Below are 27,933 nucleotides of genomic sequence, written 5' to 3'. Positions count from 1 at the left end.
CTCATAAATGACCAGATGTTTGCCTGTAACTCTAATGATGTTTCTGGTGTTGGTTTAGGGGTCAGAGGTCACGTTAGGAGAAAGAAAGGTGATGTGAGTGAATAATGTAATATATAACTGTGCTCATATTCTCACTTTGACCCATCAGTCAGAGCGGAAGGAAGTTTAAAATATAAACTGCACCTCAGGATGTGACATCAGCAGGCATTTTTGCACTTATCTGAGTATATGGAGCCCCGTAACCTGAGACACGAAGGACAAGAGCTTCAAATAATAACAAACCAAAGCATACACAGAAAGGAATCGCAGTGTTTCCTAACATGCAGCTGAAGTGCACACTTATTCTTTTTGGTGAGTAGATCTTAATGTGTGGTGAATATCTTTACGTTAAAGACAGTACTTAAAGATGCTGCATCGGGGCTCAAAAAGGGGATGTCGCACTGGCATGAAGTCAGTAATGTTGGCAAAATGTAAAAGTAAAGTTTATCTGCTTCAAGAACAGTGGTGTTATTACCTTGCTGGTGAGAAATGTCATGTCTCTTTAAGTTGCTAAACTATTTTACTGATAAAATCGTCAGAGCAGCGCTGACAAAACGTTTCTGTGTGAGTGTGTGTCCTTATTGTATGTGTGTGTGTTTCAGAGTGGTACATAATAAAACAATATGGCAAAAACATGGAAATAATTTGTAAATTTTATCCCATTGTGTACTATATTTATTTGTTTGGTCGGTGTCATAGTGGGTTTTGTTTCTTTTGCTGTGGTCGGCTGTAAGGACCTTTTAAAATAACTGAAATCATTTGGCGAAGTGATATAAAACTGTAATGCAAGACCTGCTAGAACTACTTTAGCCATGTGTTTCCCTGAAAATAATTGCACGAGTATATTAGGGGTGGGTGATATGATCAAAATTCTTATTTCATGATATGAGAAATTTAATTTCTCGATAACAGTATATATTATGATATAGTTATTTTGTGTTATTCTTTATATTTATTCCTGTTACTACAAATAAAAAAAAGAAGCAAATTTCAAGCAATAGGCCAAATACAATATAACAAAAGTATGAATTAAACAAAAGTTTTTCAGGAACAATAGGTTTATTCAACATGTAGTACAGAAGTCCCCCTGAAATCAAAATGTAAGTTTTTTAGCTTTCAGTATGAATATGTTAGCCTTAAGGTTATGAATAAGCTGGTGCGCTCCAAAACAATGACAAAATTCGCATTTAGGAGATATAAGCATTCAAAACTTACAGTCTCTCACTTCCGCTAAAATGGATCACGGATTTTCATGACATCACATCGCACTTCAGCTTCTCACCAAATCTTCTGTCCAATCACATGCTCTCTAGAATCTGAAGTCCCGCCCCTCCTACACTACAAACAGATGCTGAAGCTGTGGCTAAAATCGGTCACTTGTTGACACATTAACTAGTTTCTACATGGTGAATGGCACATAGTGCACTATAAAGAGAATAGGGAACGATTCAGACAGTGTAAATATGCTTTCCTTTGACGCGAATGAAGTCCATTTTCGTGTCAGTGTCACGTGAACCGCCGCAGCGCGAGCACAATCTGCTCTGGTCCAGAAACACAAGAGCACAGGGCGGATCATATCCGCGGACCACGAGTCGACTCAGACCACAAAAGGTATCGGACGCGTTTAAATTCTGCACAGAATGCTGTATTTTAAAGTGATATAGCGGAGATTAGAAGGATAAACGGTTAGAGGTTAGAAGAAAACTGAGGTTTTACCGAGTTTAACAGCTCTGGCCGAGCTGTGATATAAACAAAACACTATTGGCTGTTTTCAAAAAAGGGGCGAAGCTGTTTGATATGTCCCGCCCTGTCTTCCTGTTTCAGTTGAAATTACGTCAACACATTGAATAATGCTATGCGTTCCAAGGCAATTCAGTGGGCCTTTAGTAATCAAATGTAAAAATAAAATATTTCATAGTCTTCACTGTATGAGTCAAATATAAATGCATTTTTATTAAAGCTAAAAAAAAAGTAGGTCAAGAGCATTAAGTTATTTTCTCTTTTGTTTGATTCACATTAATTACATAGAGCAGCAGGTTTATTAGGTTACTGTCACTTTAAGACCAAACGCACGGATCCAATATACTGATACATATCTGGTTTTGTCACGAATGCCAGCGAAGTTCCCTCGATCAGCCACCAGAGGTCTCACTCTCCCGAGTACTAACTGGACTACAAATCCCAAGCGCCCACATACCTGGCCTGATTACAGCGCACCTGTTGCACGTCAGCCAGCTATTTGAGCCACACACACACTCACACTCCTCGCGAAGTATTGTTTGCCCAGCAACAATTTCTGAGCGTTTTTTCCCTGTTTCTATCTGCCTGTTTATTGACCTTGTTTGGATTACTGACCTTGGATTGTTTGCCGCCTGCCTGTTACCCTTTGTTTGCCTGGACTGTGTCTTTGATTGTTTGCTGCTTGCCCTGATCTCTTGCCCGGTTATGACCACGATCATAGGACTGTCTCTGACACTGTTGTTTACCCTGGTGATTCGACCCACGCCTGCCTGTACTGTGAGTTTGCTGTTTGCTAATAAACCGCTTATGGATCCCAATCAACCTGAGTCTGCGTCACAGGTTTAAACCCAACTGTTTACTTTGGCTGCATCCGAAATCACATACTCTCTTGAGTAGGTACTTATTTTGAATAAGTAATTACTTCACGACCGCTATATTCCATATGGTATGTGTGTGTAGTATGAATGTAAAATGTAATTTCCACACAATGGGAATTTTGACATAATTTCGTGTATAGTTGACCATTCAAGCGCAATAAGAAAGAGAACTGAACTTTCTGTGCATGTGTATAGGCTACGCTGTGTTTCAGTCAGCGTGTGAGTTCTTTTTCACTGCTTATTGTGCTTAATAACACTTTTTAACATCAAGCACGTCCCAAATTCGCAATCTCCTTCTGAGAGGCAGCTTTCTGTGTGCGCATTTTGGCAGTGTGCCAGTCAGCACAAGCGCCGCACCGAGTTACTTTTCAGGATATATTGCACTTTTATCACTCTTTGACATCAAGCACGTCCTGCTCTTTATATTCTCATTCATGCATTTCATCAGTCTGTAGTGTCAATAGTGCAATATATTTACATACCCATATATTTACATTCCTTCCAGCACACCTTCCTTTCCTTCACAGCAGGAAGTCCGCTTTTGTTCCTCCCTAAAAGCCCTAACTTGACATCCAGATCAGCTGAATAATTGAGTGTCATAAAATGCAGTCTAAAGTCTACTGTCGCTAAAATGCAGGACATGTTTGATATTAAACAGTGTTATTAAAAGTGCATTAAGCCGCAAAAGAGACACCGCTCCCCATGCGGCTTTCTGTGTGTGCTTTCAGAGCCGAACGTGAATAAGCAAAGGTGCTTTGGATACACGCCTAAATGTGTACACGCAAAAATGTCAAAATGCCTTTTTTGGAGAGTATTCAGATAAATACAGTGGGTTATGTCTTAAGTAAACGTACACAGTTGAGAAAGAAAACGTGTGTTCAATCAGTGTATTCGCTCTTAAAGTGACAGCAGCCTAATAAACCTGCTGTAGTCATTAATGATAATCAAATAACAAAGGAAAATCACTCACTGATCTTGACTGAATAACTTAAGCAGCTTTATTAAGGATTAATCTATATTTATCAGTAAGACGTGCTATATGAGTGTTATATGCAGTGTTATTTTACATTTGATTATTACTTTTTGTTTGTTGTAGGGTATTACGTATCTTAAATGTTAACATGTTAATCATGATTTAAATATTGACCAAAAGTAATTGTGATTACAATTTTTGCCTTAATCGAGCAGCACCATTAGAATGTTCATCAAATCAGATTCAAGCATTCAACAGCCCATGGAGTATAATGCACTATAATGCTGTAGAAAACCAGAAGAGTTGTGTGTGTTTAAGTGTTTTTCTTTGTGGGCGTGTCGTTTTGTGCGTTCAGTTAGTTGACGTCAACAAGTGTAGCTACCTTCAGAAATCATTCTAATATGATGAAACGCTGCTCAAGAAACATTTCTGATTATTATCAATGTTAAAAAACAGTTCATATTTTTGCGCAGTTTAAATTTTTGAACAGTTTATTTGAAATGTATTTTCAAAATGTCTGTACATGTACACAAAGACAATTCTTGTTTTTCTTTATCTTCATCAGGTTTTTTCCTGCTGTGTAGTGAGTCTCGTGAATGTGAGGATGGATTCAAAATAATAAACAGGATCTGTGTTGGTAATGAACACTTTGTGTGTTTTAATACAATGTGTTTTTGTCATAATCAGTGTAATACACAGTTAATGGTCTGTATTTGACTCAAAAGAGGGAATTTGTGTAACTGTTATAGTCGTTTAACTTTGTCATGGTGTTTCCTTCCTGATTGCACACATCTGTCTGCCTCTCTTACAGATGAAGATGAGTGTGTGAGTCTGAGTCTGTGTGGTGATAACGCTCAGTGTTTCAATATACCTGGAAGTTACTACTGCACCTGTGATAAAGGATTTCGACCACACACACCCAATTTCACAGCAACAACAGGACAGTGTGAGGGTACGAGAGGGGATTATGGGACAAAACAGTTCCTCAATGTCTATGGTGGTTATGGCCCTGCTGTAAACTTATTTCCTTTCAGTCCAAAAAAAGAATGTTTCCTAAAATAAAATTAATTGAACTGGGTTAACTAGAAACATCACTTTTACCTAAACTCTTGCAGATTAACAAAAGGCACACATGCATGTGCTAAAATACTTAAAAAGATCATCACTGCATCAGCAACTATACCATTACTGCCTTTAAATAAAGCAGCACAGTGTTTCTCTGCTCACCCTGGACTGAAGCACAAGCTCTACTCTTCAGCACAACTTCACAAATCTCAGACAACAGAATATTAAACACTAACAGATCTCTAGCAAAAACACACTCAACATTTACTCTCCTGATCATTGTTAATCAAAGCAAAGAAGAGCAAGAAATTACCTTAGCAATATTTATAAGCATTAAATCTTGAGATCTGAGAATCTGCTATATGATGATACCATCAGTCAATATCCCAGAATATTCCTTGGCTTCCTTTTCCGTTGCAAATGTGCCTTATAGATGAACAGTTACAGAAGCTTGTATGCTCAGGTGATATGGAGTGTGTGAACACCATTGGCTCCTACAATTGCACGTGTCGTGAAGGATATCGTGAGACAAGAACAGACTCAGGATGTGCAGGTGAGCGTCTTCACTCGTATTTCTTTTCATTGACTGTTAATCAAACCAAAGGACATCAAGAAATGATCTTTTTCATTAAAGGTCAATATTTGTTTCAATAAATGATCAGTTAGTAAAAATTGTTACTATGGTGTTTAAACCCAGAATACAATATTATGAAACATATTCCTTATTAGATAGCAGATAAATTCATTTTAAACACTGGGGCATTTTTTAAAACTTTTGTTTGCATTTTTGTCCCAAGGCCTGTCTGTTTTCTGACCCTAACTATACCATCCAAGATTCATCTGACACATTTAGCATGTTTTTAGCATGTAATTTAACAGAGCGTTTCTACACAACTTGCATGCAGGTACGGTTCATTTATCATCTAAGGGTACGTTTACATAAACGATGAACGTACTAAAAAAAAAGTTTGAAAAGTTTCACGTACAGACAACAACGTTATCAGAACGATCCCCGTTCACGCAGATCCACGAAAACGACTAAAAACATTGTAATCTGCTGCCAGGCCAGTAGATGGCGATGTCACTTTGTAAAGAAACGTCTGTAGACTGAACATGTAATATCCATGTGGATGACGTCACCGTTTTCACAAATTCACGTTGTTGTAGTTTACACAGAGATGATAACGGTCTCTTATTCAAAAACTTGCACTTTGAAACCCGTTTTCAAAACCTTGCATTTTCAGGCCCCCAAAACGCTGTTGTCGTGTAAACGAACAGCCAAAACACATAAAAAGTTTTCAGTTTTTAGTTGAAAATGATGTTGTCCCTAGAAAATGAAACCATTTCTTTTGTATTTGCATAACATGTAAAAATGTCTGATAGAAAGGTTGGTATCACTTCCAGTCCGTTTGTTGAGTTGCATTGTGACATAAGGTGTCTCTTGCCGTGTGCTCTGATGCTTGCTGCACATGTGATACGTAACCTCAAACCAGAACCATGATGATTTGTTCTTTCTTTTCATTTTCATGTTTCATCTGAAAAATGGTAAATGGTACTCTTGTGCATCAAGCAAGCATGTATGAGCTTCTGTTTTATACTTCTGTTAGTATAACATCATTTAGCCTGGTTGAATCAGATGAATAATGAATTTATTTTTTACAGTTATTTGAGGTGTTTCCACATGAATCTTATTTTAGGTTCCTGATAAAACAGCTGTCCTCTCACTTTTTTATGTGTGAACTTGTGCTTGTGTCTAAATGAAACCCTCATCTGTGTGTGTGTGTGTGTGTGCTGCAGATGTGGATGAGTGTTTGTCCTCAGTGTGTGGAGTTCACAGCAGTTGCATTAACACACCTTTCACGTTTCTTCTGCACCTGTTATCCAGGGTTTGATAAACATGAGAACGGCACCTGTGAAGTGTGCTGCTGCTACTAGTCAGGGTTGCCAGGTCTGCATAAAAAACACCTAGCCCAGTGGCTGTATCCCAAAAATCGAAACTCAAAATATGCCATTCCCATACCAAAAATATATATTTTACAGTCAGTATTATGCAAATTGAAAACCACTATATCGTAGTGATCATAAACACACCTCAAAGGCTCGCTACCAGTGTCCCTCCTTCACAAAACTTCACATCTAGCGCAGTTTTATCATTGGTAGAGTGTAAAATATTTCAGTATAAGCATTTCTGTCAAACATAATTTATGCAATATGTCAAACTTTTAACCTGCGGGGGGAAAAATTTACCCGCGGCAACAGTTTAAAAGTAGTCCAATTCTGCATGAAAACCACAGACTTGGCAACCCTGACGCCAGTGTGTTTGAGCGCTGATCACATCAACATGACAACCAGTCTGTTACAGATTGAAAATTACATGATGAAAACTGTTGTTAATAACGTAATCTGTTACATTACACATTTTAGGTAATGTATTCTGACTACTTTTAGATTACTTTTTGACTTAACTCGTTTATCACATTGATTTGAATAAGACAATCTTATTGATATTGATATTGAATAACTGCCTACATACAAATTTGAAACAACATGAATTTGCGACTGACAGTCTTCTCTCTCTCTCACAGATATCAATGAGTGTAAAGATCCAGATGTTTGCGGCACAAACGCCGAATGCGTCAATCATCCAGGCGGATACAGCTGCAGATGTCACCAGGGTTACAGTAACTACGGCAATGACCAGTCGAAATGCATCAGCGAGCGTTAGTGTCAACCTGCATTATGAGTTGTATGTGCACTGACTGATGTTAATATATGAATTATATTGTGTTTTTGTCATTCACAGAGATGGTGCAGTTCTGTCAATGAGAGTCTCATTTGTGGAAGACGACGTCTGGCGTCCATTATCAGACGGACAGAGAAATCCTTCACTTTTTCTGGAGAAATGATGATCTGTGAATCTGATTTATATCAGGCCTGTTTCTTATTTCCTCCTCTGAAATACAATAAAGTCAACAACAAATGAGAAGTTTTGTTTTCTAGTTGTTCATGTAAATAGCAGGTGCTGAACTCACTCATTTCATTTCAAATGTGCTTTATTGGCATGTTAGTGTGTGTTGCCAATGCATTTGCAATGAATCTCGAACAGATGAGGAGAAGTTATGAAATGACTAAATAAAAAGAAACAAACATGTTTCTGTCTGTAATGCTAAACCAACAGATGCGCTTTGGAGGAGGATTCGGTTCAGAACTACAAACATGAATAAAAAGTGTTTAAAAACTACAAACATGGCAGATGAGCACGTCCAACGGTTAAGTAGAGAGGATTAGATTAAGGGGTTTAAATTAAAAAATATTGATTTAATGTTATCCGTGTTATGTTTCATCTGCATCAACAATGTGGACTTTTATAAAGATCTGTTTGGCCATTAACCTTTAAACGCATCATTATTCTTATCATGAAAAACCCACGACTGGCAGATCAACGTGCGACTTCTTTTCTCTCCAGTATGGTTCACACTAAAATGTTGGGTTAAAAACAAGCTAAGTTGGGTTGAAAATGGACAAACCCAGAGATTGGGTTGTTTTAACCCAGCGGTTGGGTAAATGTTTGACCAACATGCTGGGCAGTTTTATTTAACCCAACTATTGTTTAAAAATTGCCATATGGCTGGCTTAAAATGAGCCCAAAATAGGTTGGAAATTAAAAATCAGACACGAGGCAACAATAATAATCAAAAGGTGAACATAATTTTTAGTTGAGTTAAATAAAACTACTCAGCATGTTGGGCAAACATTTAACCCAACCACTGGGTCAAAACTACCCAATCACTGGGTTTGTCCATTTTCACCCCAACTTGGCTTGTTTTTAACCCAACATTTTTTAGAGTGTATGAAATGAGATGTGGAGGATGATAACTGTGACAAGATGATTGACAGGTCAGTTTACGGTGACAGGATGCGCGTATCTATGCAACAGAGCATCCGTTAAAGATGCAGTTTTAAGATGTAGTAGCTTATGTCCCAAAGCTCCTCTGCTACACACTCAAAAGCTTCACAAAAAGAGTACATAACTCCAGAATCTTCCAGCTTGCCATTTCCTGAGTGTGTTTAGTCTGTTTCTCTCTCACACACACACACAGGCCGTCAAGTCAAGTGAGTGATTTAATAATTATTTAAAATAGGTTTCAGTTCTGTGTCTCTGTTCCTGACCCTTCCCATGACCCAGTGAACTGTGTGTGTGTGTGTATGTGTGTGTGTGTAGGAGGAAATACAACTTCAATTCCCATCAGTCCACAAAAACAGAAGGAGACAGAGAGAATGTGTGTGTAATTAACCATATTTTGGGGACAAATTTATACCCAGAAGTTAGTTTAAACCTGACAAAATCTCCCAAACCTCTTTTTGGGGATGCCCTCGTTGTAAAAATTATTTAAAACTAGAGTATAAAGTTGTTTTTTCTTATTGTCGAAATGCAAGATTTTCATTGTCAGGGGGTGCTTGAGCCCTTGCCCCTTTGATCGCGAAAGTGAAAGTACCCCCGCGATTTCGGCCGAGGGAGAAACCCACAAAACCTCGAGCGCTCGCCCTCGCGGAGGTCTGTGCACGCCACTGAGTGTTTGTATTGTACAACCTTTATTGAGCAACTCAGGACATGACGTCATCGCCTTGAGTATCAACAGCGCCCGCATTGTGTGCGAAATGAGTGTCCAAAACCCCCGCTGGCTCTGAGTCAGTCCGACCACCGAGGAAAAACTTCTGCCTGTGTAGTAAAGACACTGAAAATAGAAACACAATCACTGATATTAGCTAATTTATCTTGTTTTATTAAGCACTTTTAATATTTTAAATAAAAAACAAATTGAAAAAAACTCGTAAACGTTATAAGAAAGTTTTTTAATTTTTTTTATTTTACAGTGTTTTACAGGTATCAAGAGCGCGCGCGCCTTGGTATATGACATAACTACTGGCGATGCCATGTCCGCGTCTTTCCCGCGGAATTGGGCTACTTTTACACTGTTGCCGCGGGTTGTTTTTCATGTGTGCGGGTTAACATTAATATATTTAGCCCGTGGAACGCGAATTTTACCAGGGCAACCCCGCCAAAAACGCGAATGTTACCCTCCGGAACGCGATTTTTACTGGGGGACCCCCCCCTGAAACGCAAGAACAGCTGTTCTCTCTCTCTCTCTCTCTCTCTCTCTCTCTCTCTCTCTCTCTCCCTCCCTCTCTCTCTCTCTCTCTCTCTCTCCCTCCCTCTCTCTCTCTCTCTCTCTCTCTCTCTCTCTCTCTCCAGGAGGAGTGTCAGTTATGAATAGCTGCTGACTTCTCGCACAGTAGCGGCACACACATCTGAAGAGTGAAGGAGGAATATAACGGACGAGGCCTGTGGAAAAAAAGATGAAATAATAGTGGAAACTCTCAGACGGCGTGGATTAAGACAAACAAAGCAGAAAGACGAGACGAACCCGAGGAGGAATCATCTGGAAAACTGACTGGAAACTTTTGAAAAATATTCCAGAAGAGCTTCTTATCTGACAGAGGAGACCGCGTTAACTGAAGGAGAGAGATTTCAAACCGCTTCAGGAGCTTAAGTGAAAGTCAGACTGACGGGAAATCTCCGACGCCTTACTGGAATACAGATTTCCTTTGGGAATTTCATATCATAAACAGACTGCAATCTGACAGCATGCTTCCTAACATGGAGCTTAAGTGGGCACTTCTACTTTTGGGTGAGTAGATGTGTGTTAAAGAAGTGGACTGGCCATTTAAGAGCAGGCAGACTTGAGTGTGTGTTAAACAAGGACTCTATTCTTTAAGCTGGAGGGTTTCTGCGCTTTAAACCAGACAGACGTCGCACGTAATCTTCACAGCGCTGAATCACAACGATAAGTCTCTTTCTTAGACACAACACAGACTGTAAGATTAGACTGATAAGAAACTACAGCAAAACTGTGCATAAAGTATTTGTTAAGTGAACTGGGAAACTGGGATCTGAAAGGTAAAAATATTCTCATTTTGGAGTAAAAAGCCAAAGTGAGATCCCTGGGGTAAGATGTTGGTGATTTAATTTTTTACAAATAATTATGATAATTCATTAATGGATTAGTTCACCCCAAAATTAAATTTCTGCCATTAAATACTCACCCTCATGTCATTCCAAACCCGTAAGACTTTTGTTCATCTCTGGAACACAAATTAAGATATTTTTAATGAAATCTGAGAGCTTTCTGTCCCTCCATAGAGATCCAATGCGACTACCACTTTCAAGGTCCAAAAAAGTAGTAAAGACAGACATGTGACTCTAATGGTTTAACCTCAATTTTATGAAGCGACGCGAGTGCTTTGTTTGCGCAAAAAAAGCATTATTTACCACTTTATTTACAAAAATATTGATCTGAATGCGACAACGGTCGCGTCTGGTGTAGACACGGTGTAATAAGTTGTCAGAACTCAAAAAAATTGAGAATTTTTTAAGAAACTCAAAGTTTAAGTAAGATTTTTATTTTGTACTAATACATTTTTATTGTTCTTAACCTGATACACTAATGTATACATTTAACTTAAAATTATCAGGTTATCTAAACGTAAATATTTTGCTAGCTATAACAAACTATGGTATAGCACTTACTGAATGAGTACAGCAACTTAAAACATGTAACTTACCATGTGCCACTTGTCACCATGATGGTAACTCCCCAAAATCCCATATTAATGGAAACTCTTCTAAATTAGCATGACAAAACATCATTAATCACTACTAAATCTCCCTTACCATTAATCTTGCGCATACATTATATAACACTTAATTTTAGCATTTACTCTCCCTTTCGAGTGCCAGGGGCAAAGCGTGCTGGAAAAATAAAAAATCCCAGCCCAGTTTCAGTAAAACTTAAGTTAATCTAAATTAAAAGAAATGAGTTCATACAACTCAAAACAATGAAACAGTTCAGTTTACTTGAAATACGTCAGTGCTGTGAACTCAAAAGAAAAAGAAAGTTCTAAATACTCATAACAGTTAATTTAACTGAGCTAATTTGTTTAATTTAAGTTTGTCCTACTCAAATTAAGTATTTTGAGCGTTAGAGTTTAGAGTTAGAGTTTTCATTTTTGAGTATAATATTTTATATTCTAAATTTAGAAAATTCAAATAGTACATTTGTAGATTTTGTTTCAGGTGTACATTACATATTGTGAAAATTGGGCCACAGACGGGGGAAGATGCCACTAAATTAATATATTTCTTCAAACAATAAACATCATTATCATGTACATGTTTAAATAAAATCTCAATATGATGCAGTTTAACAATAAACTTACAGCATCCTACTATGAAACTGTGTTTTGTTGTAGGCCTATTTGTTGTATTCTTATTTAAAAATGAATATAAATGCATGAGGGTTTGGAAAGAACCGGTCGGGTCACTTTGAAACAGTAAATTGGATTTCCAAAAGCAGAACTTAGACCTGCGTTGAACAATGAGAATTACCGCGAGGTTATGTCAGAATGTTGTACAGCAACAGTTAAAGTTTTCAAAACTTTTGGTCCCATGACGGAGCATCAGTTTCACAAGCCCTTGCGTTTTTTTCTTCATAATCCCACAGAAGTGCTCTCTGACGCAGTGTCAAATCATGCGTAGGCGCCATCACTTTCATTTCACAGGTGTCAAGTGTGGGTCAGGGTTTGCGTACATTTTACACTCTAAAAAATATAGGCTATTGGCATTGATGGTTCCATGAGGAACCTTTAACATCCTTTCTTTATGAAAAGGCTCTTTTAAGAACTTTTCTTTTTAAGAGTGTATGTAACCAAACATTCTCACAAAGACTGAAATTAATTCCCAAGAGGAAAATCTCTTAAAAAACATACTAAATAATGTCTTATTGGAAATATAAAAAGTAGGGGTGGTACCTCACGATTTGATTCATATCGATTCTTGAGGTCACGATTTGATTAAAAATCGATTCTCGATTCGATATGTGTATCGATTTGATTCTAGTTTATGTTTTTTTGTTACTTTTTCTATTTGACTGTGGTGGACAGTTGGTTGGTTTAACAGGTCTTGAAACCTGTTTTTCTTCTCATTTTAGTCAACCCAATATTATAAAACAAATGCCATTTAAGCTGACTGAATCATTACACACATGGCTGACAGTCTTCTGTAATAAAGCAAGGCAGGCAACATGTTGAATATTTACGATTCGCGATCACGGAGATAATCAAGATAATCGGGACAATACCTAGAATTGTCGGAAGGGGAGAAATCGCCCAAAATCAGCCCGATTATCTTGTGGTGTGTACCCAGCATAACCTAAATGTATAATCCCACGAGGCTTGCCAAACATTAGTGTGAAAGCCATGGCAGCAACAGCGTAACCCACAGACGTGTCCTCTAGTCGAGACTTTCACCGCACATGTCGCATGAGTCTTCCCCCCTTCAGCACATGGTACTGAATTAGTTACTCAAATGCCACCTTAGTTTTTCACCGCATGTTTTGGTTATACAAACAGTAACACATCTAAAAGCTGACAGAACATTTGGTGACTTGAGCATGTCATTATTTTCATTAGTATGAAACAATACCATCACTACTGGGAAAAAAAAAAAAATCCATACTGAAAAAGACTTATACTGAAAAAGCCAGCGAAATATGTAAATGTATATCATACCACCAACAGTCAAACTGAAACCCACATATGAAAGTGAAGACACAGAACCGCTCTGTGACCCTGTACTTTATAGGGTCTTGAAGTCAATAGGTTTTTTATTTTTTTATTTTAGTTTAGTAGGTTTAAACATTTGATTTGACACTGACACAAGATTAACAGAAATATTGCAACATTAACCAAAAAAGAAAAAATGCGTGACTTGAGTGTGTGTGTTGGGTGGAAAGTCGTGCAATGCATCTGTCGCTCTGTTCACCTAAAAAAACAGCAGAAGTGAGAAAAGAAAGACTGAAAATGGTGTGAAGTGCACGTTCTCTCGTCCTGCAGATGTACAGATTATTCTGAGAGTTTTGAGAAAAGAGCTTGTCGAATCACTCAACACATCAGCCACAGCGCTCACAGCAGATCGTACAGGACATCTTCGGCACATCTGTGGTTTCCTGAACACGTACACATTTGTATGGGTCTGTTGTATGTGTGAGATGAGTGTGTGAAAGTGTTCTATATGTGTTTTGTTTCTATGTGTTGAGATTCTAATTGTTATAGATTTTTTGTTAGAATACCTTTTGAACACCGCCCTCGTACTGAGTAGGGGAGAGTGGGGTAAGATGAGCCAGTGGGTAAGTTGACCCACCCCCTGTATCTTGGCAACCATACCATTTTTTTGTCATGTGACCATATATTTTAGAACCACCCGTCATTTCTGTCAGACTGTGAAAAGGAGAAGCACATGGGTGGAGTGGAAGTCGCTTATTTACTTTAACTAAACTTTTTTTGGCTTGTCAAAGTAAAATTTTAACATAACAGATGTAATGGCTGTTTCATCAAAGCAAATTTGTCCAGGTCTAAAACTATTTATGATGCATATTGGTGATTTAGCAACGTATAAAACCATGCAAGTCATTTAGCTAAATATTATTCTGAATGGGTAAGCTAGCTAGCTTTTCCTATAATTACAGCTATGGGGCAAAGTGAGCCAAATGCTGTGGGGTAAATTGAGCCAGCGTTTTAACTTACCCCACCATAAGGCAATGAATTTAAGTTAAATCTGAAGTATAAACTGGTGTCATTTCAATGTAATATTACGCAACTGGTTTAGTTTATCTTTATTTTTGAGTTTATTTGATAGGAACAGTGTACAAGTACACCAAATCCTTCTCTGATACGAACCAGAGGATGTTTAATCATATATATCTTTACACCTGTAGTCTCTAATGGCCTAACATGGTCGACATTGTAGAAAAACTACCATGTCAAGAACCTTTTGACTAAAATGTTTATTAGTTTCAGTGACATTTATTCATTCTTATTTAGTTTTTATTTAATTTTACTCAACAAACTCTCTGTTTAGTCTGTTTATAGGAAGGTTACAACTTTAATGTTCAACATATTGTTTCAGAAATGCAAACAATTAAACATACTGAAATTTCAACTTCAATTGGTTGGTTTTATGTCGTTTAAGATAGCTTTAAAAAAAGAAATATTTGTAATAGGAAAATTGATTATTAAATTAGTATTTAAAATATGTACACTATCTTTAAAATTTCACATGGGTTTGATTCAGATTCAGTTAGATGGTCAGTTTACACCCACCTACTGACTCGGCTCAACTTACCCCTAACCTGGGGTAAATTGAGCCAGAGGAACACTTTTTTATAAGAAGCCATATTTTTAGAGGCCTTTGTCATAGATGTATTCTGATCATTTAAAATGATAGGAAACATCCTGAAATTACTTTAAATACTTTCATTGTACTTCTGCCTCATTTTCCCTTATCTTGAGGACCACATAAGTAAAAAATGGCTCATCTTACCCCACTCTCCCCCTATAAGGCAAAAAAAGGATTCTTGACTATCAACTGAATGGGAACGGCGCTGAATGGGAAGTTCTTGCTCATGTTCTGCGCTCGTGTCCTGCTCCACTTTAACCTACAGTGTTGTTGCGAAATAGATTCTCGTTTTGCGGAGCTTGCAGTCTGAGCTGAACATATGATATACTGAACAATGGTAAGAAAAGGTCTTTCTGTTGAGTTTTTTCTTGCGGCTGCATCAGAAAAGCACAAACAAATACAGCAGGACTAATGTAATCCGACTCCAATTCTCGAACAAATGACTTTTATGGAGTTGGTTATTTTTAGAGAATCAAAACTTACTGTGCAGCCAGTGTAGATCTATTCAAATGACTCTTACGAGCCAGATCACTTTATGAACCATTCAAAAAAGAATCACAAGGTATCAGTTTGACTCAGTCTGGTGAATCTGTAACTGAAGGAACACTGTTATCGAATCAACAAAATGAGAAATGTTTTTACAGGGCTCCAGACTGCGCCTAAAGCGGTCGCATTTGCGACCAAAAATATTAATTTGCGAGTGATATTTTTGCTGAGGTCGCCATTGGTGACCACACAAATTCACACCTTATGACTGTAAAATTATGCATGTTATTTGCATGTGATAGTTTCACTCAGTTAGAGCGCCAAAATATGAATGGGTATGGAAAAATATCGCACACCAAACCGACGCCAAAGAACTAGCTCTGATGAAAGCCGACTGTGTTGTCGCCTGCGTCGGTGCAAAAAAACTGCATTTGAACACACCGTTCTGCTCCTGCGTAAAGGAGACAACTGTCTATTTGTTCATATAAATTCGTCTATATTCGTCATTCAAAATGGTAAACTGGCTCTGCAGACTCATGCTCATCAGATCAATTTAAGGTCATAAAAAGTCTTCAGTACCTTAAATGGTATTACAAGATAATTAAAGGTCCCTCACTTTATGAGGTTTTTGACCATTAATACGAGTTCCCCTAGCCTGCCTATGGTCCCCCAGTGGCTAGAAAAGGCGATAGGTGTAAACCGAGCACTGGGTATCCTGCTTCGAAAATGAAAGCTCAGATGGGCCAATCTGGAATCTTCCCTATATGTCGTCATACGTCATATCTTCTCCATCTGGATCAGATTCTGGGTCAAACTGAAAAGCTTGAAGGACTGCGTGTCTACGAGCCATTGCGATACATCCACTGTCAACATTAGCGCATGGCACCGTGGCCGCAAGCTGGTTAAGGCCACACCCACCCTCCACCTTGCCCCGCCTCTCTCCTCCTCATTAGCATTTAAAGCTACAGACACAGAAATGGCACGTCCTAAGGAAAGCTCATTGTGGGACTGGCTTGTAGTGGCTAAAATTCTGCACCAAGGCTGAATTTCGGGAAAGAGACTTCAGATACAGTACTAGGGACCACTTAGGCCTATATAAAAGCATCCAAAAAGCAGCATGTCATGGGACCTTTAATGATCATTTTAAGGCGTCTTATATTTTTTGGATGGAAAAACAAATCGCGATAGTCCTTTATGTGATTTATTTCCTTAAATAAATGTGAGCGCTGCATTTTTTTAAGTCAAAAGATGGCGCTGTTGCACGTTCTTAAGGCTCTCGCAACAGAACTTCAGTTCAGAGCAGCTCACAATCAATCATTAGCACACATTTGTCAACCGATTGCTTAATATGAACTAATTTAGTAAGTTTACTTTATATTATTTATATTGTAATGTGTTGTAAATGGTTGTAACAATGTAATTTTTTTTATCTTCCTCATCTGAACTTGAATGAGCAGCAAAAGTAAAGCACAGACATTTCAAAATAAGAGTCCTGCTATATTTCGGCCTGTTCATTAATCAAAGTCAAGTAGTATGTATATCAATTTCCCCGGTTTGTTATTTGGTTACACAAACTAAATTTAATATATTTTTATATTTATTTTCATTTGATTCAAAGTAAACTGTTGTAGCTTCAGTAAGGAAAGACTAAGAACATTATTTGACATTATTCAATATAAAAATTTACTAGCATCAGGGTTATTATAGTTAACTTAACGAAAAATGAAAGCAGGATCAGATTCAAAATATTAACAAAAATCTATAATAGTATTAAGTGAAAATAGCGACATTCATTTCCCAGAAAAATCACAAGATGAAAATGCTGAAACTGTAAAGGTGAGATATATAAACAACAGGATGACTAAAAGTAGGTGATTTAAAAATTTAAGTTCATTGTTGTGTGGCTCTTAAAACATTTTTGGCGCCCGTTTTTTCCCCCTATAGGAGCCAATGGCGCCTTAATGAATTTTTTGTCTGGAGGCCTGTTTTTAGCAGCACAGAGTCTCAATGGGGGTTTCGATATAGTTGAATTAGCATATTATGATGGGATATGATAAAGTATTTTAACATCCAGAAAACTACCGAATTAATTTCGTAATACATAATATAACACAGTCTAGTTGCTTAAAGCAATTAATTCTAATAAAAACTTCATTAAAATTTTTTATTTGACCTAACAGAAGAGTTTTTCAGATGGATGGATGTATTAATGGATATATTAATGAATGTGCAAAAATAAATTTTGTTTTGTTTTTCTTTATCTTCATCAGGTTTCTTCCTGCTGTGTAGTGAGTCTCGTGAATGTGAGGATGGATTCAAAAAAATAAACAAGACCTGTGTTGGTAATGAACACTCTGTGTTTTTTAATACAATGTGTTTTTGTCATAATGTGCATAATAGACTGTTAATGCTCTGTATGTGATTCAAAAGAGGGAATTAGTGTAACTGTAGTTTTTAATGACGTTTCTTTCTTGATTCCTGTCTCCTTTACAGATGAAGATGAGTGTGTGAGTCCGAGTCTGTGTGGTGATAACGCTCAGTGTTTCAATACACATGGGAGTTACTACTGCACCTGTAATAAAGGATTTCAATCACAAACACCCAATTTCACAGCAACAACAGGACAGTGTGAGGGTACGAGAGGGGATTATGGGATAAAAGAGTCCACTACTTTACAATAAGGTTCATTAGTTAAACATTAATGTATTAACTAACATGAACTAACCATGAGCAATACATTTGTTACTGTATTTACTAATCTTTATTAATGTTAGTTAATTAAAATACAGTTGTTCATTGTTTGTTCATGTTAGTTCACAGTGCATTAACTAATGTTAACAAGATTTTAATAATGTATTATTAGTAAATGTTGACGTTAACATTAACAAAGGTTAATAAATGCTGTATAAGCACAGTTTATTATTAGTTCATGTTAACTAATGAACCTTATTGTAAAGTGTTACCAATTAATCTATACTTACTATAATTAATATTAAAATTAATCTATACTGAACTACAATTAATACCAACTGCTTCCCCCAACAGATATCAATGAGTGTTTTGAGAAGACATTTGTATGCTCAGGTGATATGGTGTGTGTGAACACCATTGGATCCTACAATTGCTCGTGTCATCAAGGATATTATGATTCTGGAAGAACAGACTCACCATGTGCAGGTGAGCGTCTTCACTCGTTTTGCTTTTTATTGACTGCCAATCAAACCAAAGGACATCAAGAAATTACCTTTTTTTAATAAAGTGTCAATATTTGCCTTCCAGACGCGTTTCAGATAGCTCGCAAACTCCAAATTGATTTCTCTTTCGCGTCCTCAATGCACTTGGATGGACACATACACGCATTATGTCAGTCAAAATACCCCTCTCGGCAAGTATTCTCGTAAACACATTCTGTTATGTCTTAATTGAACGAGGTGAGAATTCGGATGTGTATCTATCTGATGTGCGCGTGCATGGAGTCTTACTCTTAAAGTGACAGCAACCTATAAATACCTGCTGTTGTCCGTCATGTAAATCAAACAACAAAACAAAGCTTTAAAAAAGATTAATCTATATTAAATTTATACAGTGTCATTTTACATTTAATTATTACATTTCTGTACACGAAAATTAATACTACAGTTAGACCTTATACTTTATTTGTAACTTTATGATGTATTTATCTATGCTTGTAATTAGTGTACAGTATTTGTTCTTTTTACAGTCTGTTCACTTGCCTTTAATAATGTATTAGTTAGGCTAGTAGTTTCTGCTGTGGTACTGGAGTAGTTAAAGTGGGCTAAGTAATAAATGCAAAGTTACCCCCCAACCCCCAATTTTTTTTTTTTTTTTTTTGTGCTGATCCGAATTAATTGCGACTTAACCGTGATATGATCCAAACCGTGAGTTTTGTGATCCGTTTGAACCACTACCAGTAACGCTAATAAAACATTCATTCAAAGTTATCTAATCTAATGTTCTCAAAATGTTAGCACAAAAACATTACCTATTCATCGTTCATGGAACTATTTTACGTGAAATGGTTAGATGTAACATTTTTTTAAATTTTACTTGTTTCGGAACGTTCAGAGAACATTGAAAAGTAACGTTCACATAATGTTTGCAAAATGATCAAATGGAATGTTTCTGTAACCTTTTTTAAACATTTAAAAAACTGGAACTTTCAGAGAACAATCAGAAATGGGAGCATTAACAAAACATTCTCAGAACATATTTCTGTTAACAGGGACTGTGTTTAAACCCATAGCTAGATAAAACTGACAGTTAAAAACAGAGGATTTTTTGTAAATTTAGTTCAAGCACTTGTTAATTTCTGGCCCTGATCATAACCATACAAGATCCATGTGATGCATTTATCATTTTTAAGCATATCATTTAACGAAACATGAAACACTGAAACATTCACAGGAAAGCTGACGATCACAGAATCAGTTATATTCACCAGCTCAGTACTATATTAATGATGTAGAATGAAATATTAGCATACTGTACGCTGTGAGACTGTAGTATGCGACCTCGCCACATGATTTCACTATGACTTTGCATAAAGGTACGGTTCATTTATCATCTAGGAAAACATTAAAACATTTGCATAACATGGAAATTTCATAATATAAAGGCTGACATCACTTTTCGGTCATTTGTCACATCGGAAATGGATTAAGTTGAGTTTCATTGTGACATTAAGTGTCTCTTGCCATGTGCTTTGATGTTTTTGGTGCATCTTTACAAATGTATTGTGTTTATTTGGGTTTCCCATGCAAACAGTAACTTTGGATACTGTGCACAGTAAATATGTTACACAATTAGGACGACTTGCTATTTATTTTAATGTTACAGCAGTTGATTAAGTTATTTGAGGTGTTTCCACGTGAAGCTTATTTTTGTTTCCTGATAAAACAGCTGTCATTGTGTCTCTAACCTCTAACATCTCACTTCTGTATGTGTGAACTTGTGCTTGTGTCTAAATGAAACCCTCGTCTCTGTGTGTGTGTGTGCTGCAGATGTGGATGAGTGTTTGTCCTCAGTATGTGCAGTTCACAGCAGTTGCATTAACACACCTGGCAGTTTCTTCTGCACCTGTTATCCAGGGTTTCATAAACTTGAGAACGGCACCTGTGAAGGTAAACGTCAGTGTGTTGCTGCTAATGATACTTACAACAGTGTTTGAGTGCCGATCACATCAACATCATAACGTGCTGTGTGTGTCTGCTGTCATGACATCAAAAAACATAGCAATATTATTAAACAAAAATATATTATCAACTGAATCTGCATTCATGTGACTGACAGTCTTCTCTCTCTCTCACAGACATCAATGAATGTAATGATCCAGGTATTTGCGGCACAAACGCTGAATGCATCAATCGACCAGGCAGCTATAGATGCAAATGTCACCAGGGTTACAGTAACTACGGCAATGACCCGTCAAAATGCATCAGTGAGTGTTCAAGAAGAGAGCACTGTTTAAAAAATATATGTGCTAAATAAAATATTAATCGTGTTGTGTTGTTGTGCGCAGAGATGAACTGTGACGAGTTTAAAATAGAGGCTGATATGGAGGAAAAGGTAGAACGTCTGTCTCCTTGTGATTATTTTCATTAGTATTTTATCAGATGGAGAATAATCTGTGCGTGTTCTTCTAGTTGAAGCATTTACTGACGCAGTTGAGGAAGAGCTGTGAGTCTCTGAGTGGTCCAGATGGAGGCCGTCAAGCCGGCGAAGAGTTACTGGAGGTGAAACCGCAGCTTCCTCTTGTTTCTTCTGCATTTGTTGTGTTGAAATTTTTTTCCATGATAGAGCTGCTTGACCTGGAATATTCCTCTCAGTTTCACTGTGTTTGACTCCAGAACCTGTTCACCTCCACCGACGAGCTGCTGTTGGATGGAAACATCACTGATGGTGAGACGTTGAGTCAGTTTCTGGACACGGTGGAGAACAGCATGCGTCTGATCGGACCTCAGCTTAAAGAGCCTGTGACCAGGATGGAGACGCACAACACCTGTGAGACACAAACATCATCTCAATGTGTTTCTGAATGTGTTTAAAATATGTGTACAATGAAAGAGATACTGAGTACTGAAAGTGCTGAAAGCAGTTGTTCTGTATGATCATGTGAATCACAGTCGCTGAGGTTGCAGTCACACGGAATCAGACTCCGCCCACTGGGAGTGTCATTCTGAGCACAGACTCCGCCCTCTTCAACACCAGCTGGGAAACAGTTGTAGGGAAATCATATCCAGGTACAAACACACACATGCACATTCATGTACGTATGAAAGCACCAGCACATTCATGACCAGATGTTAATGTTGTTTTCCTGTAGGTTTTGCATTTGTGGCGCTGGTCAGTTATAAAGATCTGGACTCATCCAGCCATCAGTTCCACAAGATCAGCAGAACATCACAGGAGCAGGAGAGCAGAGAGAGATCTGATGTGAAGAAGAAACATGTCACTTATCAGCTTAACTCAAAGGTGGCGACAGCCGTCGTCAGTAATCCAGAAACCAAACAACTGCCTGAGCCGGTGACGCTCGTCTTTACGCACACGGAGGTGAAGATGCCGACATATCTGCTCACTCATAAACACCAACCAGCACCTCACTGGAGACACACTCACAAACGAAATGGTTTCATTTAGTTATCAGTTTGTAGCAGTTATCAATTTGTAACATTAAATGAAGAGGTGTCATATATCGATCACAAGTTCAGTATGGAGTACCACAAGGCTCAGTACTAGGACCGTTGCTTTTCACGCTGTACATGCTACCCTTTAGAGATTTCATTAGGAAGCATGGTGTTTTCGTTTTCACTGTTACACTGATAATAATAAGGTGTTGCTATGTGGTTGCTAGGGCATTGCTAATCAAGCCAATAAAGCCCAATCCTATGTTACTAAATTGTTCTGTTCTTGTGCCGAGATACGGCTTTTTTTATGTTTTCTATATATCGTTGCTGGAGTGCTCTAAATGGTTGCTTGGGTGTGGCTAGACAGATGCCTGCAAGATATCTAAAAACTGGATGCCTTTCTGAAATGTCTGGATGTCTTGTCAAACTTGTAAATTCAAACACACACACACAGAGGGTTTTCTTTAATACAGAACTGCACTCACTTTTCTAAAACCAATGTTTCTAAAAATGGTCAGTAGTTTCAAAAACGTTATAGGTTTAAATAGAGTAGCTGGTTGACAATAATAGTCTTTGTGGTGGAGCCGGAAGACCAAAGAATTTCTTCTGTTTAAGCTAGTTATAAAGAGAGGTGAGAACAGCTGCTCATGCAGATGATCAGACTTTCCCCTTTTCTGTCAATCATACTCTTCTTCTCATTTCTTCAGGAGAGAGCGGAATCTGGGAGCGTGGTTTACTCCTGTGTGTTCTGGAATGAGGCTGAGGGGGTGTGGTCTGGGCGGGGCTGTGAGAGGGCGTGGTCTAACAGCACTCATACAGGCTGTTCCTGCTCTCATCTCAGTAGCTTCGCTGTGCTGATGGCCCTTTATCCCGTACAGGTACATCTGTGACACAGAAATCTGAGATTATACATATTTAATTCAGATTGTAGATCAAATTTTTCCTCTGTCTCTCCTCCAGGACACGTTTGAGCTGGTGTTGATCACACGTGTGGGTTTAGTTCTGTCTCTGGTCTGTTTATTTCTCTGTATCCTGACGTTCCGGTTCTGCCGCTCAATCCAAGGAACCCGAAACAGCATTCATCTTCACCTGTGCGTGTGCCTCTTCATCGCAGACCTCGTCTTCCTCTGTGGGATCTCCAGCACTCACAACAGGGTGTGTGTCTTATATCTTCTGTATATGGGGTCCTTGAAGTCCAAAAGTTAGACTTTAATGACAAGAACCAATGTTGACTGTGTTTTCTCTCTCTGTTTATCTCTCAGGTAGCGTGTGCGATTGTGGCCGGCCTGCTTCATTTCTTCTTCTTGTCTGCGTTCTGCTGGATGCTGCTGGAGGGGGTTCAGCTCTACCGGATGGTTGTGCTGGTGTTTCACACCACATTAAAACATCTCTATATGTATGCTGTGGGATATGGAGTCCCTCTTGCCATCGTCATTATCTCTGCCATCTCTTATCCGCGGGGATACGGCACTGATCGACAGTGAGCGCTGTTTGTGCGTTTATAGTATTCATGTGAGCGATTGCTTTCCAGCTGTTTTGATGGTAATTTTATGTGTTTGTGCTCCAGCTGTTGGCTCTCTCTTGAATTTATGTGGAGTTTCTTCGCGCCCGTCTGCATCATCGTCGTCCTCAACAGCTTTGTTTTCGTCATCACCGTGTGGAAACTGGCCGAGAAGTTCTCCAGCCTCAACCCGGACCTCTCCAATCTCCGCAACATCAGGTGTGTGCGTTTATGTCTTAAAGGGATCGTTTACCCAAAATGTCATTAATAACTCGCCCTCATGTCATTCCAAACAAGTGAGACTTTCGTTCACCTTCAGAACACAAATGAAGATCTTTTAATGAAACCTGAGATCTTTCTATCCTTCCACTGGAAGTCTATTCAGCTAAAACTCAAAACGTTCATGAAGAGATGAGTTTGAAAGTCTTGTGGGTTTGTAACACCGCGAGGTTGAGTAAATGGGTGTCTTTAAGCCCAAAATAGATTCGGTCAAGTTCTAATGCATTTCTGGTGACTTTCAGGGGTTTCACGGTGACCGCAGTGGCTCAGTTGTGTGTTCTTGGAGGGATGTGGGTTTTTGGCTGTTTCCTCTTCCAGCATGAAGGAACTCAGGTTTTATTGTACCTCTTCACCATCCTCAACAGCCTCCAGGGGGCGCTCATCTTCATTATGCACTGCCTGCTCTCCAAACCGGTACTTAAACACACACACAAATGGGCATGCCCCAAAAAAGGAAAACACAATATGGTCTGGATTCTACTAAATTTGAAAGATTTCATCAACTCTAAGGCCCTGTTTACACCTGATATTTGGTTGATCGAATCACAAGTAGACGAGCGAGACACATTCCCGTTTAGACCTGGTGTTTTAATCCGTCTCTTGTGTCCACTTTCAACCACTTCTGTCCCGATTTCTTCGAGGGGAGGGTCTATGGGTGTGTAAGTATATGGGTGTCTTGTCAGATATTTCGATCTAATGGACAAAATAAGGTCACGCAATTTACATATGAACGGAAACGACGGAAACACATACAGAGAGCATCAGCTTTTGTTTTGCTCTGATGAGCCGCGAAACTAGCCGAACAATGTTAAGATATCAGGAACGGTGCGAAAACATTGTGCTTGGTATGTTTTTCATCTTCAAACCAAACTTTGGTCTTCAGCTGACAAAGTTTAAATCCCATCTGGCTAGAGCGCTTCCCATGTTCACGCGTTAGGTCAGTAGACAATCTTTTGCAGCTGTTTGAAAACATTAAACCACATGAGCGTCTACACTACGCATCTTAATACCAGGTGTAAACAGGGCCTTAGTCAAACAGACAGACTCTTCACTCCCTGCATAAAGCATTTGACTGTATTCTGGTTATCATTGTGTTTTTAACATGTTTTGTTTCGCCCGCTTCAGGTCAGAGAGGAGTATTGCAAGCTGATTAGTAGGATCTGCTCACATAAGGAGAAGAAATATTCAGAATTCAGCACCAATCTGTCCAGCAACAGTCAGGTAAATTTGCATCTTTTCTGAAGGTTATGTAAATGTTAGAATAAATTGTTTATAAAATATTTTCATTAATGTTATCATAACATTATTAATATTTGGTACTGTAACGTCGAGAGAAAACATTCTGCGAACAGCATTCTCATAATGTCCTTATGATGTTATTGGTATTTGCTTATGCACCAAAATTTCAGCCATCAAAAATAATCAGTTGAAATGTTTTTGGAGGGCTGAAATCAGTGACCAAAATGGTGACGTGAACCGATCATCTCTTCCTCGTATTGTCAGCTAGAAAAAATAACTCTAGAGAGGAGCATTTTGATAAATATATTTATCAATATATGTTGTGTGATGATCACTGGATTGTGGTTCATCTTCTAAATGTGTCCTCTGACCTTTACAGCGACCTCTACGGAGCGATCAGACCACAGGAGAGTCAAAGATATAGAGCAGCTGTCGTGTCCTGGAGGATCTTCATAGATGTTTGACCTTTAAAGACACATGGAAGCCCAACTTCTCACAGAGCACATGGGACAGCTTTCCATTGAGAAGATCTTAAACTGCTTTCTTTCTGTCTGTTAAGCAAGAGTATGTCAGGTGTAGGCTCGTCACATGACGCATATGTCACTGGAGGCGGATTTGATACATATCAGCTAAAAACATGTGTAGGTCTGATTTCTTCCTCTAGTGAACTCTGGAGAAACTTTAGCTGTTCTTTGTCGTACTTTTAGTGGAAAATGTCTTACCTTTACATGCAAAAGGCAGCTTTTATTTGCTTATATAAGAAAAGTTGTTTGTGAACATGATATTTGAAGAACTAGTCTCCAGTCTGCCTTAAGAAAAGGTAATTTCTCTAAGACACCTCTGTTCTCTGAAGCTTTAATCTGTAATTAATCACAGACGCAGGTCTATGTGATCTGCACTTACACGCCACTTTACGTCTTTAAGCTGTTGAGAAATTTGGCCTCTATTTATGTGGGAAACAGATGAGGTACTTTAGATTCATGAAGCTATTTAAACAGAGCCGACGTTGCATTGCACAGAGCAGGTCTTAGTTAATGTCACAAAAAAGGCTTAACTCCTCATCCTCTTCAAAATCGAAGAAATACTAGTCCATAGAGATTTAAGCTCAAGCATGAATTTGCTTCACGCTTTGAATTTGTTTAGCTAATTAGTTGGTCCACATTTGAAAAGGAAACACAAGAGACGCAACAACAACAGACGCTAGCGTTGACAAGCGTTTCTGAGATTCCCCCATCTCTATAGTTTAAAGACTTTTTAATGGGTTATAACATCTGGGTAAAAATAGCGTACACAATCAAGCTTCATATAATCTGAAAGGCGTTTGCGTCAAAACTAACTCATACTTTGGGCTTTAGTGCTCCATTTTAAGAACAGTGATTTTGTAAGAAGATTAAGCTAATACAAAAGTTTTAAATCTCTTGCTTCTGCAACACAGGTAGTTTTTTTAAGCTACCTATTGTATGTGTAATGATGATATTTGATAGAAACAAATGTTTTATTTTACATTTTCCATGGATATTATTTTGTTTTATTAAGTTTTTGGCTGTAATTTTGTCATGCTCTGTCCACTATTATACGTGATTTCCGAATGTAATGTTACTGTGCACATTGTGTATTATTGCATTTCCACCAATCGGTTCAGATTTGTAATCCGAGGGAAATAAGCAGCAATTTCATTCCTTTATGTGGTACTGCCATGTTTTTTGTTGTTGTTGTTTTTTAAGTAAATATTTAATAATTGCTAAAAGAAGCTGTGGCTGAGTTTGGTGTTCCCATGAGGTCAATATGCCAAATATCCCATAAACATACACTTTGATTCTATATCACACACTGATCTGCACGTTACAGTGAATTTGAACTACTTGCCACAATAAAACCCCCACACTTTCACACCGAGAGGTTTCATTTCTACCTAGAAAATATTGTACCTTACATGGTGGCACAAATGCTCTGGAAGAACAGTGATGAAATGTAATTAACAGTGTGAAAGGAAAGCCATGTTCTTGATTAAATGAAACCCATCCATCAATGAAAATATGGTGCAACTGCCAGTAACTATTGGTGTTAGACAACGTGTGTCAGGACCCACACATAGTCATAATTATACTTTAGATCTAATATTGTCACATGGAATCGAAAATGATGGCGTTGAAATTCTGCAGCAGAGTGACGACATCTCAGATCGTTATCTATTCTTGTGTATACTACATTTAGCCAAGGCTGCAAAACCGCCTCTCTGCCAAAAATATGGTAGAACTATCACTTCTACCACTAAAGATTACTTTATAAATAATCTTCCTGATCAGTTTCATTTCCTCAGCATACCAGATAGCTCAGAAGAACTTGATGTTGCAACAGAAACTATTGACTCTCTTTTCCAGCACATTAGACTCAGTTGCTCCTTTGTGCTTAAAGAAGATCAAGGAAACTAATCCAACGGTGGTACAACGAACACACTCGGGCCCTTAAGAGAGCTGCCAGAAAAATGGAGCACAGCTGGAAGAAAACAAAACTAGAGGTTTTTCGCATTTCATGGAAAGAAATAATTATTGCATACAGAAAGGCTTAAAATACTGCTAGATCTACTTATTTAAAATCTCTTAGAGGAAAACAAACACAACCCTAGGTATTTATTTGATACAGAGGCTAAATTAATTAAAGCTTTAACTTCTGACATTTCCAAACAGCACAGCAGTAATGACTTTATGAACTTCTTTACTTGCAAGATTGATAATATTAGAACATTATAACCATGCAACCGTCTACTACAGCAGGGGTTTTTAACCTGTGGGGGG

The 27,933-nt window shown here is 38.1% G+C and overlaps 2 protein-coding genes and 1 long non-coding RNA gene across 12 annotated transcripts in view; 2 read left to right on the top strand and 1 right to left on the bottom strand.

The window, feature by feature from the left end:
* LOC127508133 (zinc finger protein OZF-like) overlaps nucleotides 1-27,933 on the bottom strand; it is a 99,294-nt gene that overhangs the window by 51,955 nt on the left and 19,406 nt on the right. The window contains exon 1 of one of the 6 annotated variants that reach the window (XM_051885896.1): nucleotides 9,287-9,337. The exons of 3 other annotated variants lie outside the window; for them this stretch is intronic. The gene's annotated coding sequence lies outside the window, so the exon portion shown is untranslated. Of the gene's footprint in view, nucleotides 1-9,286; nucleotides 9,338-27,933 lie in introns of those variants that run through there. 2 more of the 6 variants (XM_051885952.1, XM_051885924.1) reach the window with 2 other exon arrangements.
* On the top strand, nucleotides 306-26,888 carry LOC127508060 (adhesion G protein-coupled receptor E1). 5 transcript variants are annotated; one of them, XM_051885664.1, is made up of 18 exons: nucleotides 306-351; nucleotides 4,196-4,267; nucleotides 4,442-4,582; nucleotides 18,521-18,652; nucleotides 20,497-20,616; nucleotides 20,805-20,933; nucleotides 21,015-21,061; nucleotides 21,139-21,228; nucleotides 21,343-21,496; nucleotides 21,619-21,735; nucleotides 21,819-22,045; nucleotides 22,827-22,997; nucleotides 23,080-23,274; nucleotides 23,382-23,599; nucleotides 23,687-23,839; nucleotides 24,142-24,313; nucleotides 25,025-25,120; nucleotides 25,518-26,888. In XM_051885664.1, the coding sequence occupies exons 1-18, from the start codon at nucleotides 321-323 to the stop codon at nucleotides 25,560-25,562; spliced, it is 2,310 nt and encodes a 769-aa protein (XP_051741624.1). In that variant the 5' UTR covers nucleotides 306-320; the 3' UTR covers nucleotides 25,563-26,888. The 5 variants fall into 5 exon arrangements, with proteins under 5 accessions (XP_051741624.1, XP_051741605.1, XP_051741630.1 ...); XM_051885655.1 differs by lacking the exons at nucleotides 306-351; nucleotides 4,196-4,267; nucleotides 4,442-4,582 and adding exons at nucleotides 9,931-10,385; nucleotides 17,746-17,817; nucleotides 17,969-18,109; XM_051885645.1 differs by lacking the exon at nucleotides 306-351 and having other exon boundaries at nucleotides 4,129-4,267.
* LOC127508769 (uncharacterized) lies at nucleotides 4,592-8,170 on the top strand. Its single transcript, XR_007928922.1, has 3 exons — nucleotides 4,592-5,248; nucleotides 7,281-7,415; nucleotides 7,499-8,170. It is a non-coding gene; the product is annotated as an uncharacterized LOC127508769 (long non-coding RNA).

The sequence above is a fragment of the Ctenopharyngodon idella genome, chromosome 1 (genome assembly GCF_019924925.1).
Source record: "Ctenopharyngodon idella isolate HZGC_01 chromosome 1, HZGC01, whole genome shotgun sequence".
NCBI classification, from domain to species: Eukaryota; Metazoa; Chordata; class Actinopteri; order Cypriniformes; family Xenocyprididae; genus Ctenopharyngodon; species Ctenopharyngodon idella.
This window is presented reverse-complemented; position numbering and strand designations above follow the sequence as displayed.

Bases quoted from the DNA above. Each gene is read 5' to 3' on its own strand.
- LOC127508060 (XM_051885645.1), top strand. From the start codon at position 4,144: ATGTCTGTACATGTACACAAAGACAATTCTTGTTTTTCTTTATCTTCA. The intron at 20,934-21,014 runs GTGAGTGTTCAA...TGTTGTGCGCAG, and splicing joins TGACCCGTCAAAATGCATCA to AGATGAACTGTGACGAGTTT. The intron at 21,497-21,618 runs GTGAGACACAAA...TGTGAATCACAG, and splicing joins GATGGAGACGCACAACACCT to TCGCTGAGGTTGCAGTCACA.